Raw genomic sequence first — 12,687 nt, forward strand, 5'->3', positions numbered from 1 at the left:
GGTAGGATCTGATAGAGAATACAGGATTAACCAGGTTGGAAAAGACCTTTGAGATCATCCAGTCCAACCTATCACCCAGCACCATCTAATCAACTAAACCATGGCACCAAGCACCCCATCCAGTCTCTTCCTAAACACCTCCAGTGATGGTGACTCCACCACCTCCCTGGGCAGCACATTCCAATGGCCAATCTCTCTTTCTGTGAAGAACTTCTTCCTCACATCCTGCCTAAACCTCCCCTGGCACAGCTTGAGACTGTGTCCTCTTGTTCTGGTGCTGGTTGCCTGGGAGAAGAGCCCAACCCCCACCTGGCTACAACCTCCCTTCAGGGAGCTGGAGAGAGCAAGAAGGTCTCCCCTGAGCCTCCTCTTTTCCAGGCTAAGCAACCCCAGCTCCCTCAGCCTCTCCTCACAGGGCTGTGCTCCAGACCCCTCCCCAGCTTTGTTGCCCTTCTCTGGACACCTTCCAGCAGCTCAACATCTTTCCTAAACTGAGGAGCCCAGAACTGGACACAGGACTCCAGGTGTGGCCTAACCAGTGCTGAGTTCAGGGGCACAATGACCTCCCTGCTCCTGCTGGCCACACTGTTCCTGATGCAGGCCAGGATGCCATTGGCCTTCTTGGCCACCTGGGCACACTGCAGGCTCATGTTCAGCCTACTATCAACCAGTACCCTGAGGTACCATTCTCATCTGAAGGGTACTGTCTGTCAGCTTCAGTTTGGATGGGAGGTCCAGGAGGACTTTGCAAATGGCTAGATAAAGTCTGTGGCAGAAACTCAAGCCAAGCTGCTAAGAGAGCTATAAAATTGTCTTTGCAAAACCTTCTCCTTTTTTAAGAAGAAAATAATTGTGTCACTCCACTCATGATCTTGCAAGGTGGAGCAGATGGTTTGCAGGTGTTTACACAGAATCACACAAAATGTTAGGGGTTGGAAGGGAACTTGAAAGATCATCCAGTCCAACCCCCCTGCCAGAGCAGGATCTCCTAAATCAGGTCACACAGGAACACAACCAGGAGGGTTTTGATTGTCTCCAGAGAAGGGAACTCCACACCCTCTCTGGACAGCCTGCTCCAGGGCTCTGTTGCCCTCACAGTGAAAATGTTTTTCCTTCTGTTCACATGGAGCCTCCTCTGCTCCAGCTTGCACCCACTGCCCCTTGTCCTGTCATTGGGCATCCCTGAGCAGAGCCTGGCTCCAGCCTCCCAACATTGCCCTGCACATCTTTATCAACAGGAATGAGGTCACCCCTCAGGCTCCTCTGCTCCAAGCTAAAGAGCCCCAGCTCCCTCAGCCTGTCCTCATCAGGCAGATGTTCCACTGCCTTCAGCAGCGTTGTGGCTCTGTGCTGGACTCTTTCAAGCAGTTCCCTGAGGTGCTGCTTGAACTGAGGGGCCCAGAACTGGACACAATATTCCAGATGCAACCTCACCAGGCACTCAGTAAATCTCTAGCAACAGGCTGCTCGGGTCACAGTGAGGCAGTTCTTGACATCAGAGCAGGACGGAAAATTCCTGTGATTACCAGTGCAGAAGAAGTGCTTGTTGCTGGAGTTGAGTGGGATTTTCTCCCTTAACAGTTTGCCAGTGCAGTATGGATATTTTACAGCTTGAATCTGGGGGGCAGTACTGGGCACATTTATTATGGAGGTGCTGAAATGTTCCAGGAAATTAATTATCTGTAACACTCTGCAGGATCTTAGTTGTAAAACACTTTGTGAGTGTTTGAGCTTTCTTGTCATGAATGGAAGTTGAAATGCTCAAACATTACTGACTGGAGGAAGCAGCAGAGCCTTGCCCCAGTGCTGCTGATTCTTCCTCCCAGTCATTTGCACTGCCAGCATTCCCATCACAGCCATGAGCGTACTCCTCCTCAGACACACTCAGATGCATTTCAAGTGTGCTTGTAAAATCACCTGGGGGTGAAAAGGCTCAGGAAAAAAAATATCCCAACTACAACAACCAGAACCCCCAAAGTTAATTGCCTTTTTAGCTCTGCACATGCTGAAGTCAAAATAAAACTATGGAGTGGAAAGTACCTGAGCTATTTTAATCATTAAGGCTACTAGACCAGAGAGAGGAATGGGGAAGTGGGTCCATGTGACACCCCCTGTGAAAAACTTTCTTATATAAACCAACAAAGGCAACCCAACAACATTCTGAAGGAATGGCCCAGTCCCTCTGTTGCAAGGGGAGTTGTTCTGCCCCTGTACTCAGCACTGGTCAGGCCACACCTGGAGTCCTCTGTCCAGTTCTGGGCCCCTCAGGTTAGGAAAGATGTTGAGTTGCTGGAAGGTGTCCAGAGAAGGGCAACAAAGCTGGGGAGGGGTCTGGAGCACAGCCCTGTGAGGAGAGGCTGAGGGAGCTGGGGTTGTTTAGCCTGGAGAAGAGGAGGCTCAGGGGAGACCTTCTTGTTGTCTACAACTACCTGAAGGGAGGTTGTAGCCAGGTGGGGGTTGCTCTCTTCCCCCAGGCAACCAGCACCAGAACAAGAGGACACAGTCTCAAGCTGTGCCAGGTGAGGTTCAGGCTGGATGTTAGGAAGAAATTCTTCCCAGAAAGAGAGATTGGCCATTGGAATGTGCTGCCCAGGGAGGTGGTGGGGTCACCATCCCTGGAGGTGTATAAAAAGAAACTGGATGAGGCACTTGGTGCCACGGTTGAGTTGCTTAGATGGTGTTGGGTGATAGGTTGGACTCAGTGATCTCAAAGGTCTTTTCCAACCTGGTCTGGTCTGATCTATTCTATTCCATTCCATTCCATTCCATTCCATTCCATTCCATTCCATTCCATTCCATTCCATACTTCAGTGCCCTGTGGATCCCCACATGGATTATAATCCATACCAGTTGTAGCAGTTCCACTCTGGGTCCCATCTTTGGGTTTATGTACAAAATTAGGTGTCAAAAATCACCCATTCCTCTATCACAGAATGAAAGTTGGACCTCAAAAGATGATCCAGTCCAACCCCCTTGCCAGAGCTGGGTCACCTATACCAGATCACCCAGGAATGCATCCAGGAGGGTTTTGAATATCTCTACAGAAGGAGGTGTTTCTTTATAGGTTTCCCTAGAAGCTTTAGGCTCTTCATACAAACAATAAGGCATCATGTTGGCCATCAGGTCTTTGTATAATAACAGTGCAAAGGATCACATGTAAGGGTGTTTAGAAAAGGCAAACTGGCTCCAAGTTCTCAAGCCTTACCTTCCGTGTGTCACCACCCTTCCTTCCCCCCAGGCCTGGCTGTGAGGAAATTGCCTCATTAAGTTCTCCAGTCTGAAGCTGCTTGTCAGATACCTAGCTTAAAGACATACTGGTTTGTAATTGTGCACCACTGTGCTTTAAAAGAGATTCTTACACCACCACCCCACCACCCCAAAAAAAACCCAACCAAAAGAGCATTCTGAATGCAGTCTGTTGGAAGAGTCTCCAAACTGCTGTCTTTGCTCTTTCTCCCCTTGGAAAATGTCACAGGGCCACAGGATGTTAGGCGTTGGAAGGGACCTCTGGAGGGGATCGAGTCCAACCCCCCTGCCAGAGCAGGACCATAGAATCTAGCACAGGTCACACAGGAACACATCCAGATGGGGCTGGAAAGTCACCAGAGTAGGAGAGTCCACAACCTCCCTTGGGAGGTAATTCCAGTGCTCTGTGATCCTCACAGGCTTGACACTTGAAGTGATTTGTTGCCATTGCGCTCTCACAAGCAGGTTGAATGCTTACAAAAGAAGGGAGGTTGTAGCCAGGTGGGGGTTGGTCTCTTCTCCTGGGTGGCAGGCACCAGAACAAGAGCACACAGTCTCAAGCTGTGCCAGGGGAGGTTTAGGCTGGATGTTAGGAAGAAGTTCTTCATAGAAAGAGAGATTGGCCATTGGAATGTGCTGCCCAGGGAGGTGGTGGAGTCACCATCACTGGAGGTGTTTAGGAAGAGACTGGATGAGGCACTTGGTGCCATGGTGTAGTTGATGAGATGGTGTTGGGTGACAGTTTGGACTTGGTGATCTCAAAGGTCTTTTCCAACCTGGTCTAGTGTGGTCTATTCTTTCTATCCTATCCTATCCTATCCTATCCTATCCTAACCTAACACCTGCCCAAGGTATTGTCTTTCCCTGAGTTTCTGATAGGTGCTTGAGAAGAAGGGCCATGAGATTTGTCCAGCTTCCTTCTTCAACAAGCAATTCCAGGATTAGGAAATTACTAAGCCCACCATAACAGAAGAGCAAGCTCCAGCTATAAAGCAAACCAACAAAACAAATTACCTGGCTACACAAAAGTGCATATTCTTACCTTGGAAAAAAATCAGCTTTGCTAGTGGCAGCAGGAAGGTGGTGACAGACAGAGAAGCCTTTTTCCTTAGAATCATAGGCTGGTCTGGGATGGAAGGGACCTCTGAAGGTCACCTAGTCCAAACCCTTCTGCAGTCAGCAGGGACATCCTCAACTAGATCAATTTGCCCAGAGCCCTGTCAAGCCTCACCTTATCTCCAGACATGGGCCCCAACCACCTCCCTGGGCAACCTGTTCCAGTGTTCCACAACCCTCAGAGTGAAGAACTTGTTCTTAACATCCAATTTAAATCTCCTTGTCTAATTTGAAACCATTGCCCCTTGTCCTATCACTCCAGGTCTTTGTAAACAGTCTCTCTGCATCCTCCTTGTAGCCCCCTTCAGGTACTGGAAGGTCATTTACCTTTTGCTAAAAGGGAAGAATTCATGAGGTGAGGAAGGTTACATTTTCTTTCTCTGTCCTGGATCTCATCACCAGAATATCCACTGTGTTCCCATTTTAGTGCATCTTCAGAGGCATTTGCCTCAGTCCCTCAACCCTGAGGCTTCCTGCTCCACTCCAAGTAAGTTAAAATGCTAAAGCTTCCCTCCTCTCCAGGAGCAGGAGTCCAGCAGAGTGCAGCTCCGCAGACGGGAGTGCAGTAGGGGGTGAGCTGCTGCTCAGTTCCCTGTTTACCAGGTAGCTTTAGGTTGGACCCTCCTTCATCAAACCCTGGCTGCAACAAAGCTGATGCCTCAACCATGTTTGGGAGCTGTGCATTTTCTTGATTAACCTTCTGCTGATCTGTTTGCCACAGGAGGAGCTGCGGGTGTGTGATGTTGGCATAGGCAGCAGCCACTGCTGTGGGAGTGGAGACAGGGATGCAGCCCAATGTGGGTCTACCCAGGGCTGCAGCCTGGGTACTAGGAGGAGCTGGTGTCCTGTCTCAGGGCAGGGGAAGCAGCAGCCAGGCACAGAGACCAGCACAGCCATCCTGCCATTTGACTTGAGTGGTGATGTCTTTACTACACCAGTTTTATCTGCACCCCACTGAGCTGCCTTGACATTTCAGGTGTTCCGTGGTGCTGAGCCTTATGGTTATTGACTGGTTACAGATGGTTGTGATTGTGTGCTGGCTGTGGCACTGCAGTGGTGGTGCCCATGAGATGCTTTTGCTCTTCCAAGAGTACCATTCTTACTCACAGTGTCAGGATGAATTACAAGGAAGGACATTGAGACACTTGAAGGTGTCCAGAGAAGGGCAACAAGGCTGGGGAGAGGCCTTGAGCACAGCCCTGTGAGGAGAGGCTGAGGGAGCTGGGGTTGCTTAGCCTGGAGAAGAGGAGGCTCAGGGGAGACCTCATTGCTCTCTACAACTACCTGAAAGGTGGTTGTCACCAGGAAGGGGTTGGTCTCTTCTCTATAGTAACCAGCGCCAGAACAAGAGGACACAGTCTCAAGCTGCGCCAGGGGAGGTTTAGGCTGGAGGTGAGGAGAAAGTTCTTCCCTGAGAGAGTCATTCATCATTGGAATGTGCTGCCCAGGGAGGTGGTGGAGTCACCATCCCTGGAGGTGTTCAGGAGGGGATTGGATGTGGCACTTGGTGCCATGGTTTAGTCATGAGGTCTGTGGTGACAGGTTGGACTCAATGATCTTTGAGGTCTCTTCCAACCTTTGTGATACTGTGATACAAGAGTGAGGGAAACCAGGGTCCAACCCGGAGCTTGGGGTGATCTCTGCAGGCAAGGGCTGGTATGAGCAAGAACAATTTGCAGAACTCCCTGGCTGTCCTGTGGCTATATTGCTGCCTGCTGGAGCTCAGAAGCAGTGTGTGGTGCTCCATGAGATGAGGAGCCCACAGCCAGTCACCTGAATTCAGCCTTCAGTGCTCTCCAGCCCATCTTAAACAAACCTTCCGCGTCCCAGCTTCCTTTGGCGTCATGCTTTGTTTGCATTCTGGCTCTGGGCCAGGGGTATGGGACCTTAGCACCATTTTTCCTGTAGCCTGATTTCCAGAGGAGGGAAACGTGGGTGCCTGGGCTGGAAGGGAACTTTGGTACACCCTTGCAAGGTCCCTTCTGTGCTCAGCCTGCCTTGGATGCAAATGAGGAAGGCAGCTGCCTTCCTCCGAAGCACAGACCTCCTTGATCATAAGGGCTCTGAATCAACGCAGTATTTCCTGACCCATGTATCTTTGCTAAGCTCAAGCTGCATTTCATGGGGCTCTCTAAAGGTACCTGACCCACCTCTCCCATGTGCCATGCCAAATTCTAATTCTAATTAAATCTTCTCCCAAAAGTGCAACAATTGGAAGCTTCAGTTAAGAGCCGGCTAACCTTAGGGAAATCCTTTCCTTAACTCTCTTTCCTTGGAAAAAACAACACTTCACTTTGTTGTGGTTTCTCCCCTTCCATAAAAAAAACACCAGCCTGAGGCAGAGGGCAAAGTGTGGGAAAGTTTAGCTCCAGTGACTTCAGACTTTGCTTAGAGTGGAGCTGTGCTGGGGTAGGAATGGTACAGCTGCAAGCAAGCCAGCTAACTCCACCACAGCAGCTTGTTCAGGGGCAGTCCTGCAGGCCCCAGCTCTCTGGATCCCGGCCTCTGGTGTTAACTGCGCTGAGGGAACACACTCAGGAGGTTCCAGGGCCATCTCACTCTGGCTTTAGCTGGTGTGATGCACATCACTGTGAATACTTTTGTCTGGTAATACAGCCAGGATCTCATCCAACCCCTTGTCACTGGGTGGATTTGAGAAGCCCTCCCTCGCAGCCTTCCTTTGGCAGATGCACCTTCTCAGGGAAGGTTGTGATGCTTCATTATGTTAAGCAGGACAGTTTTCATGACAAGGAGAAGACATGATATTGCAGGCAGCAGCTGCTGGCTGGTAGTCAAGAGCAGTGGGTGTTCGTGACCCACTGGAGCTAATTGCGTGCATCACCAACGTCAATGTCACCAGCAGCACAGACGCTCTGCATTTGACGTGTTTCCCCAGCCTGCCTAGGGTGACAAATTAAACCTCCACACATGGCTATTTCAGACTCTTCCAAATAATCTGGTATTGCATGGAGAAAAGGGGCTGCTGCTGGTCAGAGCCCAGCTCCCCAGAGTTGCAGTCCTATCCCATATTGGGATTCCACTGAGGGCGGTGCTCAGCTCTGTTCTTCAGCTGCCCTGCCTGAAAAGTGGCAGTGGTGGCACAGAGTCTCACTGCCCCTGCCAGGTGCTGCCCACAGCTCTGGGTAAAATACTCTGTTGTAAAACTCCTGCTGCCAAAAGCTGCACTTCTCGACTCTCTGAAGTCTTCAGGAGAGACTCAGCTCTTACACAGACCGAGGCTTCAATGGAGCAAAAATAGAAATGGGTAGATTCAGGTTGGAGGTTAGGAAAAAATTCTTCACCTATGCTATAGAGAGAGACTGAGAGTTGGGGCTGTTCAGTCTGGAGAAGAGAAGGCTCTAAGGATACCTAATTGTGGCCTTGCAGTATCTGAAGGGGGCTACAAGAAAGCTGGGGAGGGACTTTTGAGGGTTTCAGGGAGTGATAGGACTGGGGGGAATTAAGCAAAACTAGAAATGGGTAGATTCAGATTGGATGTCAGGAAGAAGTTCTTCCCATTGAGGGTGGTGAGACACTGGCACAGGTTGCCCAGGGAGGTGGTGGAAGCCTCATCCCTGGAGTTTTTTAAGGGCAGACTGTATGTGGCTCTGAGCAACCTGATCTGGATGGGGTGCTTGGTGCCATGGTTTAGTTGATTAGATGGTGATGGGTGATAGGTTGGACTTGGTGATCTCAAAGGTCTTTTCCAACCTGATTACTTCTATTCTATCCTATCCTATCCTATCCTATCCTATCCTATCCTATCCTATCCTATCCTATCCTATCCTATCCTATCCTATCCTATCCTATCCTATCCTATCCTAACCTATCCTATCCTGTCTAGTGTGAGGTGTCCCTGGCCATGGCAGGGGGGTTGGAACTGGATGATCCTTGAGGTCCCTTCCAACCCTGACAATTCTATGATCCTATGACTTTACAGTACTGGTGCCTTTGCCTATATTGTAGAAGGACTCCACAATACTGCTTCTAGAAAAAGCAATAAATATTTATCACAGCACCACCTGCCCACTCATACAGTGTTGTATTAACACTCTCAGAGTCCCAGCATGCTGCACATTCATGGTATTGTGTTTATACAGTCATGGCTTAGGTTTAGGTTTTCAGTTTCTGATATAACCAATTGCTTGTTAATGTTTTCTCACACTTAGAAAAAAAGACAAACACAAACCTCCATATTGTTTAGTCTTCCAGCATACTATCAAGAGCATGGAACATCTTGTAATGTTTAGGAGAGGCTGAGGGAGCTGGGGTTGCTTAGCCTGGAGACCTCAGGGGAGACCTTCTTGCTCTCTACAACTTCCTGAAGGGAGGTTGTAGCCAGGTGGGGGTTGGTCTCTTCTCCTGGGTGGCAGGCACCAGAATAAGAGGACACAGTCTCAAGCTGTGCCAGGGGAGGTTTAGGCTGAATGTTAGGAAGAAGTTCTTCCCAGAAAGAGAGATTGCCCATTGGAATGTGCTGCCCAGGGAGGTGGTGGAGTCACCATCACTGGAGGTGTTTAAGAAGAGACTGGATGGGGTGCTTGGTGCCATTCCATTCCATTCCAATAACCACCTTCTCTGTCAGTGTGTCTGTTTGAAGTGTGCGGAACCCTTCACATTTATTTGTTTTTCCCTACTTTGTTTTCTCCTGATGTCCAGGGCTCCCAGGTCTGTGATGCTGGGCTGTCTCCTGCTCTTTCTCCAAGTGCTTTGCAGTACAGTTTGTAACGCAGCGGTCTCTGAGGCTTGATTGTTTGGGTTTGATTTGCTTCTTTGTCTTGTGTCTGCCTTTGCTTTCATGTTGTCTTGCAAGTTATTGCCAGTAACTATTCCCAGGGCTGTTAAAATAGTCCTGCTCTCAGACTGTAGATGTGGGAGTCTACCCTACACCTCCTCCTCCTCCACGGCTGCTGAAATCACATTTTCATCTCTGGAATGCTCTGAGAGAACAATACCATGGCTGTGTGTTTGGGGTTGCATCGTTCCTTCCCCTTGCATGAGCTTTACACAGATAAACAGACCTTTATTTTTGCCTTTGCCTTGAGGGGGGACCAAAATGTGTGACTGATAAAAACTCAGTGACAGAGCACTGCACTTTTTCAGGGACCTCAACATTTCTCCTTCACCTTGGTTACTCTCAGTTTGCTTGACACTAAACCTGAAGTGCCTCTGTCTGTCTGTCTATGGTATTGGTTATTTCAGGAGGCAAATGCAGCTTTTTTGGAGTGAAGACCCACCCAAGTCACTTCATCTTGCATAGGAAATACTTCCAAGCCGTGCCAGGGGAGGTTCAGACTGGATGCTACAAAATACTTCTTCACAGAGAGGGTTGGAATGGTCTGTCCAGGACATCAGTGAAGTCACCATCCCTGGAGGTGTTCAAGCAATGTGTGGACCTGGTCCTTGGGGACATGGTTTAGTGGTGAACCTTCAGTGCTGGGTCAAAGGTTGGACTGGGTGATCTTTGAATTCTCTTCTTCCAACCAGGTGTTTCCTATGATGCAGTGAATTCAAAAATTCCTATACCATGCCCTCTGCTTTTTGCAACAGTTTGGATTCCTGCTCAAGAAGACCACACAAATGAGCAAGCACAGGTGAAATACTGAGACCTGGGGAGTCAAATAAATACATTAGCAGTGTTTAACCCAGGGAGTTTGTGCACAGTGATGGTGCCCCTGTGCTCAGCCCTGGTGAGGCTACAGCTTGAGCACTGGGTTCAGTTCTGGGCACCTCTGTAAAGGAAAGACATTTTGGTGCTGGAATGTGTCCATAGAAGAGCAATGAGGCTGGAGAGGGCTTTGGAGGGACTCAGATGAGGAATGGCTGAGGGAGCTGGCGTTGTTTAGTCTGGAGAAGGCTGAGGGGAGATCTTATTGCTCTCTACAGCTCCTGGAAAGGAGGTTGGAGTGAGGCTGATGTTGGTCTCTTCTCCCAAGTAACCAGCAACAGGGTGAGAGGAAATGGATTTAAATTGTGCCAGGAGACATTTAGATTGGACATGAGGAAAAACTTCTTCACTGAGAGAGTGGTGAGGGGTTGGAACAGGCTGCCCAGGGAGGCGGTGGAGTTGCCATCTGTGGAGTTGTTCAAGGAGCTGTAGATGTGGTGCTTCAGGGCATGGTTTAGTGGTCATGGTAGTTGGATTACAGCTGGATTCTGTGATCATGGAATGGAATGGAATGGAATGGAATGGAATGGAATGGAATGGAATGGAATGGAGTGGAATGGAGTGGAATGCAACGGAATTAACCAGGTTGGAAGAGACTTTTGAGATCATCAAGTCCAACCCATCATCCAACACTATCTAATCAACTAAACCATGGCACCAAGCACCCCATCCAGTCTCTAAATCTGATCTTGAAGGTCTCTTCCAACCTTAGCTGATTCTATATAGGCTGGACTTGATGATCTCTGAGGTCTTTTCCAACCTTATTGAGTCTAGGATTACCTGTAAGAATTCAAAGTCGTTTTCTCTCACAGCAGACACTCCTCCTTGGGAGCACCAGATTGATGCTCTTCCAAGTTCTGCTTGCTCAGTAAGGAAAAGAAAACAAAACCCCACGCACCCCATATCCATCTCCACTAACAGAACAATTTGTTTTCTGCCCTCTAGGACTGCCTTAAAGCTTGTCAGGAACAGATTGAGGCGGTGCTAGTAAACAGCCTCCGGCAAGTCCGGCAGCAGCAACAGCAAAGCAATCCTTCCAAGACGGTGGACGAACTGGACCAGGCCAGCACTCCCACAGATGTGAGAGACATCAACCTGTGAGGACATCAGCACAGAAAGCCACACTTGCTCCCCCCCAACCCCACCTCCACCCCTGCCCCCCCAGTCCTTTTACTTCTGTTACCATTTTTTAGAGTGATTTTGGTTCGGTTTGGTTTGGTTAAATCTGCTCCCACATAGAACATATTTAAAGCTCTTGGAGGTTGAAAACAAAAAGCAACAACGAAACAGGACACAAAACACACACCAAAAACTGAATAATGGCAAAAAAAAGAAGAAACCTTTATAAAAAAAAAAAACCAACAACAACAAAGCATTTGGTGTGGCTGTGATGTTCTACAGAAGGGAATTCCCCCCTCCCCCACGATCTATTTGGTAATTGCTATTTGATTATGTATCAGTGATCATTAAAATGCTTATGAGAGGCATGCAAAGTAGCTAGCTAAAGGTAAGCCTGCATTTGTGGGAACAAAGTAGAGTGGCCTTGCCTGTGTAGTTCTGACCTAGTGCATACACACACACACACACCCTCTCCCCCTCTTTCTTTTGTGTGTTAGCTGTAAGAAAGGAATTGTGTCTGCAGTTTTATGGCTTGACTTAGATTGCAAAGCAATAGAAGAAGCTCTGTGTGTGTGTGTGGGAGGGGTGGTTTAGGACAAAATGGGAAAAGATCCCTGAAGCAATTGAACCTTTTTTGAGTGCAGAAGAGACTTTTTTTTTTTTCACTATTTCTTTTTGCTAAGTCAGAAGTGTTTTGTTGGATCTCTGTATGTTAGTTGTGTTTACTCTTGCTGTCTGTGGTAGCTGCTACCTAAGAAAGAAGATGCTTTATTTTGCCAGCCGGAAGAGCAGGTGGTGGTTTTTGGGGTTTGGTTTCTCTTTTGGGGGGGGCGGGGAAGGGTTGGGTTTTGGGGTTTTTTTCTGTTGTTTATTTTCTTCTTTTTTTTCCCCCCCCACATTCCCCTCTCCTTTTTCTACTTCCTTCAGAAATGGTTTGCTCTGAACACAGCAGCATCTTTGGCATAAGGGCAATTGTGTTTACCCAACTGTGGGCCAAAGCCAAAGTCACCAAGTGTTACGGTAGTGGGAGGGGAGGGAGGGGGAGGAAATGTGCCAATTAAATGCTGACCAGTTGGGCTCATCAGACCAGCTCTGACCTTTTGGGTTGTGAGATGGCAGTGGATCATCTGTGACAAGCATTCTATTCCTTTTACAGTGCTAATGCTTCACCTCAGTGTTAACTGTTGGCAGCTCCTTAGCTTGGCCTTAAAGACATTTAAACGATGCTGTCTGTCCCATCTGCCTGTTTACCATAGCCTCACTGTGTTAAAGAAGATGAGATTGGGTTTGATCCCTCTTCTGCCTGCCCATCTTCCCCCACCATCCCCACACACTTTTTTTCTCCCCCCTCCCCCCAGCATTTCATTAAGTTTATTGATCCACAGTGAGCATTTGGTTTGGTTTGCTTTGGTTTGTTGTTGGGGTTTGGGGTTGGTTTTGTGTGTGTGTGTGTGTTGTGTTAAACCATTTCATTCGAAAAGCACTTTGAAAATTGTTCCTAAGGGATTAAATGAGATGGTTTGTGATGACTTTGCTGA

At 48.5% G+C, this 12,687-nt stretch overlaps 1 protein-coding gene across 1 annotated transcript in view; it reads left to right on the forward strand.

Annotated features, from left to right (window-relative positions):
• Positions 1 to 11,935, forward strand: part of CCND2 (cyclin D2) — a 50,102-nt gene extending 38,167 nt beyond the window's left edge. Inside the window, exon 5 of the mRNA XM_068160921.1 lies at positions 10,976 to 11,935. Coding sequence (XP_068017022.1) covers positions 10,976 to 11,131 — 156 coding nt within the window. The 3' untranslated portion in view covers positions 11,132 to 11,935. The remainder of the gene's footprint in view (positions 1 to 10,975) is intronic.
• The last annotated feature ends 752 nt before the right edge of the window (positions 11,936 to 12,687 follow it).

The sequence above is a fragment of the Melanerpes formicivorus genome, unplaced genomic scaffold (assembly GCF_026170545.1).
Source record: "Melanerpes formicivorus ecotype bairdi unplaced genomic scaffold, bMelFor1.0.p_v2 SCAF_54, whole genome shotgun sequence".
In the NCBI taxonomy this organism is placed as follows: Eukaryota; Metazoa; Chordata; class Aves; order Piciformes; family Picidae; genus Melanerpes; species Melanerpes formicivorus.